The sequence below is a fragment of the Monopterus albus genome, unplaced genomic scaffold, assembly GCF_001952655.1.
Source record: "Monopterus albus unplaced genomic scaffold, M_albus_1.0 scaffold4.1, whole genome shotgun sequence".
Classification (NCBI taxonomy): domain Eukaryota; kingdom Metazoa; phylum Chordata; class Actinopteri; order Synbranchiformes; family Synbranchidae; genus Monopterus; species Monopterus albus.
Window position 1 is genome coordinate 3,533,869 of NW_018127884.1, and position 5,494 is coordinate 3,539,362.

The window sequence follows — 5,494 nt, forward strand, 5'->3', positions numbered from 1 at the left end:
ACTTTTTGTTTTGTAGCGCAGAAACTACACGCAAATTGCACATAGTAACAAGTGGATGGAAACCCACCTATGGGTATAAAGCAAAAGATAAAATGGCTTATTGACATTCATTCTCTATATGCTTTTTTTATTAAAACAAAAGTAAGTGGACAGTAGTGTCTGAATTAGCAAAAAAACCTCTTTCATGACTTAATGTGTAGATTGTGCTCTGCTGAATGGTGCATTCACTTATCCATATGTGCATATGGTGCACAATAGTGTGAAAGTCCCGCAATGCATAGAAAAGCACTGTAAGTATAAGTCCATATGAAAAACTTGCTTTTTGATAAGACAACGAGAGCTCTTTGAGAAATATTTTACAAATAACTTCTAGGTTGGTTCAATTTTTCTTGCCATTTTAATTTTCCACCTTCCCTGAGCCTGTCACCTATCAGTAGAACATCATGTAATCCAAATGTAACTGAAAACATCTTACAGACTGAACATTGATAGCACAAACAACCAAACAAATAATCCAGCGATTGCATGTTAGGAAGTGATTTATTGAAAAACGTACGTACTATTACAGTTTTAATATGAAATATTTATGCCTCCATGTTATTAACTGTACAACATTAAAAATATAAATGCAAACAGATCAATATTGAAAAGTTGCATTTTTTTGCAGCCATACCTCCCATTTGAGGTGACATTAGCTGCCCTGGGAAGAGTGGTCACCCCACCAGACCAGTCATTGCTTTAGATAACAGCTATAGCACATAATGTACATAAAACAGAGGGTTGACTGGTTTTAGTTCTTGCTGTCAATGTGTCTTCTAAAATATAACTTTAACTCTAAGTGAAGGGTTAGAAATGATTAAAAACTGTCCTTAAACTATCAAAAAAAGCAATCTAAACAGATGACCAGTAACTATAAAATGTTTCTATACAGTCAAGTAAAATTCCACTGCAATGTAAATAACGAAAAGCTACCTTACATTCCATCTAATTACATTAGGATTGGTATTGGGAAACCCAACAAGTTTTGATGAAAACATTTATAACAAACGATCAACACAGATAGAAGGGTGGAGGGCAAAAATATTCAGATCTGAACACATTGTTGCTTTACAAATGTTTGGTCACACGTTTGAGCTGTTGGGATGTTTTATAGAAAATGGACTTGGATTTCTGAGGTTCAAAGAGGCTGAGATTTCCTTCAGAAATGCTCCTCACAACTCTCCGAGCCTTGTTCTCCTCTGAACCTGAGTACAAACACCAAACAAGGAATAGCATCAAGAATGAACAGAACTTCACTTCTTCATTCCAGATACTGTACCTCTTAACAAATGTATACATTTAAGATTTTAGAAAAAAAAAAGTTATGAATTTATGAAAAACATTTAGGGAAAGGTATGATAATTTAACATTTGCTGATGTGGATGTAATGTCAACATTGCTTTCAGTAGTATATCTTTTGAGTTGCTATCAAAAAGAATGAATAAGATAAAGGTTTTATGTCCGCAGTCAACCATCCTAATTGATCATTAAGGAAATATTACTATATTAGTGTTACACATTGGTTTATCTTATCTTTTCAAGCTAAACCCAGTGAACAGTATTTTAATCAAAATGTGAGTGAATCCAGCTTCTGATTCACTGCTATGCAGATAAATAAACAGCCATTTCCACTGACACAATAAATAGATGAGAAAACACCTGTAACCTTGGTAACTGTACACAATAAAGATGGCTGCAAAATGCTTAAAAAATACAAATAAAAATAGCAGAATGCACAGATGAGACCAAAACTAGACTTTCTTTAGTCTTTAGTTGACTAAAATTTCACTAAAACAAAACAAGATTAAAACTAAATGAAGGTCAGCCTCCAAAAGAAATCTGCACTGTACAAGACAAAATAATTATTGGTGCACTTAAAACACAAAAAAAACCCCAAAACAAACTAATCCAGTATATGTGTGCAGTATTGACAATGACAGTGTGCAGTGTTAATTGCTTCCCTTTCTCACTTCTTCAGCTGTGTTTTTCTGTGTCGAAACGTACCAGTAAACCGATGCACTCTGAGCGGTCTCTGAGCTACCGGGGGGTCCTTTTTTATTCGCTTTGGTGCAGAGTGACCCTGTGACAAGTCTTCTCTGATTCTACAGTGAATAAAAGAGAAAATAAAAATGTAGCTTAAGAACATTAAATATGCTGCATCATTCGTAACAGGATTCCCTCCTAATAGTACTCAGAATTTGCCCAGTGTTGAATGTGCTCACAGTATAAAATAGGATGGCTATACATGAATATAAGAAGAAAGGCTTGTGGCATATTACCGGTTAAATTTACGCTTTCCTTGTGCAGCAGACGTCATGTCCATGTAGGTTGGGTTGGCTCGTTTCACATCTTGCAGAGATGGAAATGGTGGCCTACAGAGCAAAGGTTCATTTTACCATGACATGACATCTTTTAAGCAGAACTCCCTCCATAACATTCCATGTACCAAAATGAGCAAATCATCATTTTCTTTGGGTGTCCAGGTTTTCTAGGTACACTGAAAGAAAGTCACTTTCGGCTTTTCCCGTTTTTTTTTTTTAGGGGTCGCCACAGCGAATTGTCACACTGGCATGTTAACATTTGGCACGCGTTTTACGCTGGATACATCCAATTTATTTTTGAATGGCACGCGATCCACCAACACGACGTATTGAGCACCCCTGCACTAAAGGCTTTATACAACTTTGAAGCTGAAACTGTAAAAGCTGCATTTAATCAGTGTCTTGGTAGCAGTGTCCTGTTTTACTGGGTTGTTTCAAAATGTTGGTGAGCTCATATGATCCTTATTAACTCCCCCACCATCAAATGATGCTTTTAAAAGTTTGTGTTTTCCAAAACACATGCTGCATGTTACCTGCAGCACTCAGCTGATATGCACAGGTTTAGGTGAACTGGATACAGGAGCAACCACTTTAGTTTCTCCTAACCTGGTCAGCCTTAGCTAGCTAGCCACATTGTGCAGCTTCTACCCTTGTTACAGCGAATTGTCACACTGGCAACTCGCATGTTGACATTTTGGCACGTGTTTTACGTACGCTGGATGCCCTTCCTGACGCAACCCTGATTCGAACCCGGGGGGTAGCGGCAAGAGCGCTGCGCCTTTACCACTAGCCTACCAGGGACGGCTGTTTTCTAGACATTGCAAATTTTTGCTCAGGTAAAACTGGATTTGGCTTTTTTAATCAGTTTCTAGCTCACAATCATCTAGTTGCTGATCTGAGGTTTAAATTAACAAGCACACAATAGACATTGCAAATTTTAAGCTGCACTAAAATGAATCTTTGACATGGTTTTGCACTGAAGCTAAACAAAAAAAAGATTGTATATTATGTAATTAGCCTAATACAAGTAACTTTTCTCATGTATTACTCAGTGAAGTGTCTACATATCTTTTACTAGGGTTTTTATTCTTCTAACCATGGCAGTTAACTCAGTCACTTTAGTTCTCCCTTTAGTGTCACTGTCATTTTGTATAACCTCACCAACCTTCAAGTATCCGCATCACTTTTTACAGCTGACTGAGTAAATCTAACACATCAAGTTTCCTGAAGTCACAGTCTTTTCACTAAATTTGCGCTCGTCATTTTTGGCACCATCTACAGTGGTCCTGAATTCAGCTTTTGCAGCTTTCCTTTTAGGTTTGACCTCTCTGTTGTAGGACAACAGATACCAAGTGCTAAGTGTTCTCATACAGTCTAGATTTGCTTCGAGTTTTAGCATTTAAGAAAAGAAAAAAAAAAAACGAACAAGTTCTTGTGGGACAGATCCTTTCAATCAGTTAGATTTGTTTGTGTTTTGATTTTGTTGACTGATGTGCCAAACAAAACAAATGAAAAGGAGATCCATTTTATTTTTGAGGTTGGTTAGCAACAAATTTGTCCAACATATAAAGTGATACATACATCCACTGCTGGGAGCATTAACACAAGCTCTTCTGTAGCTATAGTTTGAAATATTTCCTATTTTCTTTGATACTTCCAAGGCACTGCTCAGCTCAGCTGACTTAAGCCTCTTGGCCCAGTGTTCCAGTCTGGAAACATGCTGCTGGTGAGCATACTTATACTATTTGCACTCTGGTTTCTGTGTTGTTTTGAATAGGTTCTGGAGGATTTACCACTTTTGAATGGTTTGGCTACCATCCAGATTGACATCTTTTACACAGAATTCTTTATTTGCTTTGAAAATTTCAGTGGGCAGCCACAGAGATGTTTTAAAAGATGCCTGTGTTAGTTCCTCTGAACTATTTTGTTTAAATGCAATCAATTAAATCTTTTTTTTTAAAACATGTACTGCCATGAGTTGTGCTTAAAACATTCAAATGTAAGGGCAATGCACACTGGTGGTGAACCCCTGCACATCAAAACAATGAAATACTAAACTCTTGACCCATTTTAACAGTCCACACTGAATTTGCGCCATGGTATGGGTTATGGGTGTCACTGGAACTGCGTCCCATGATGGGGCAACCCTGATGTGTGTTGCCCTTTATGCTCCCATGAAGCAAGGTTTAATTCCAACTGGATGATACAAAAACTGTCATGGTTAAAAATGAATGAATACTGAGCCAACTTTGAATAATCACAGTTTTGTTACAGAGTTAGGCATTATACCAAGCTTAGCACTGGTCATATGAATTGTTTCCCCTCTGTACCAATTTCCAAAAATAGGTTGATTTCCCCGAAGTTTTAAAGTTCATTTAGAAAGTTAATGACATTTGTAATTTGTGTTTGCTCGTCTTATTAAAGGCTTCACCACAGCAAATTCAAATATTCATGGTGAGGAATAATTTCTAATTTCAATGCTCATTAACATTCTTCTTATCATTTGTGACAGAGAAAGAACGGTGGATCCCTTTAATTTGTAAAATGTCAACGTATTGCAAACAAAAGCACATGTAAAGTAACAAACATCTCTGCTGTATTTCTGTGGCATGCACATTTACTCACCTTGATTTTGGTTTGTTATTTTCTTGTCTGGGCAAGAACTGATCTAAAAATGACCTGATGCTATGCTACTGTACGATGATCTTGTTGCTGTCTGTTTTTATAAGCGGAGGTTTGAAACCTCAATGGCCTTCTCCCTGGTAAAATATAGGTTAAACAATAAAACAAAAAAAATAAATTGGCTACTGAGTGGCTAATTGCTAGCTTGGCAAGAGACTAACAACATTAAATAAAATCAATTTTTGATGCATGTGACATTCAAGTGAACAAGCAGCATATATAAAGATACAAATGTGCACTAACAATATCAGCTGTTAAAGAAATATGCTCAAAATTGAGGCTTTTGTGCTTAATGGCATATAAAAACATAAACTGTTTTGCTGCCAATTAATTGCTCTTTAGGTCAGAGGGTAAATGTAATGATGTTAATATTGCTCACTGGTATAGTTTGCTTTAAAATTAGGGGCCAGCTAAAAACAGTCTAACTTTACATTCCTCACAAGTGCATGTTA

The 5,494-nt window shown here is 36.7% G+C and overlaps 1 protein-coding gene across 4 annotated transcripts in view; it reads right to left on the bottom strand.

Annotated features, from left to right (window-relative positions):
* Positions 1-526: 526 nt before the first annotated feature.
* kif18a (kinesin family member 18A) overlaps positions 527-5,494 on the bottom strand; it is a 29,409-nt gene continuing 24,441 nt past the window's right edge. For all 4 annotated transcript variants that reach the window (XM_020607001.1, XM_020606993.1, XM_020607010.1 and 1 more), the window contains exons 16-18: positions 2,319-2,411; positions 2,044-2,141; positions 527-1,244 (exon numbers count right to left, since the gene is read on the bottom strand). In XM_020607001.1, coding sequence (XP_020462657.1) covers positions 1,108-1,244; positions 2,044-2,141; positions 2,319-2,411 — 328 coding nt within the window. In that variant the 3' untranslated portion in view covers positions 527-1,107. The remainder of the gene's footprint in view (positions 1,245-2,043; positions 2,142-2,318; positions 2,412-5,494) is intronic.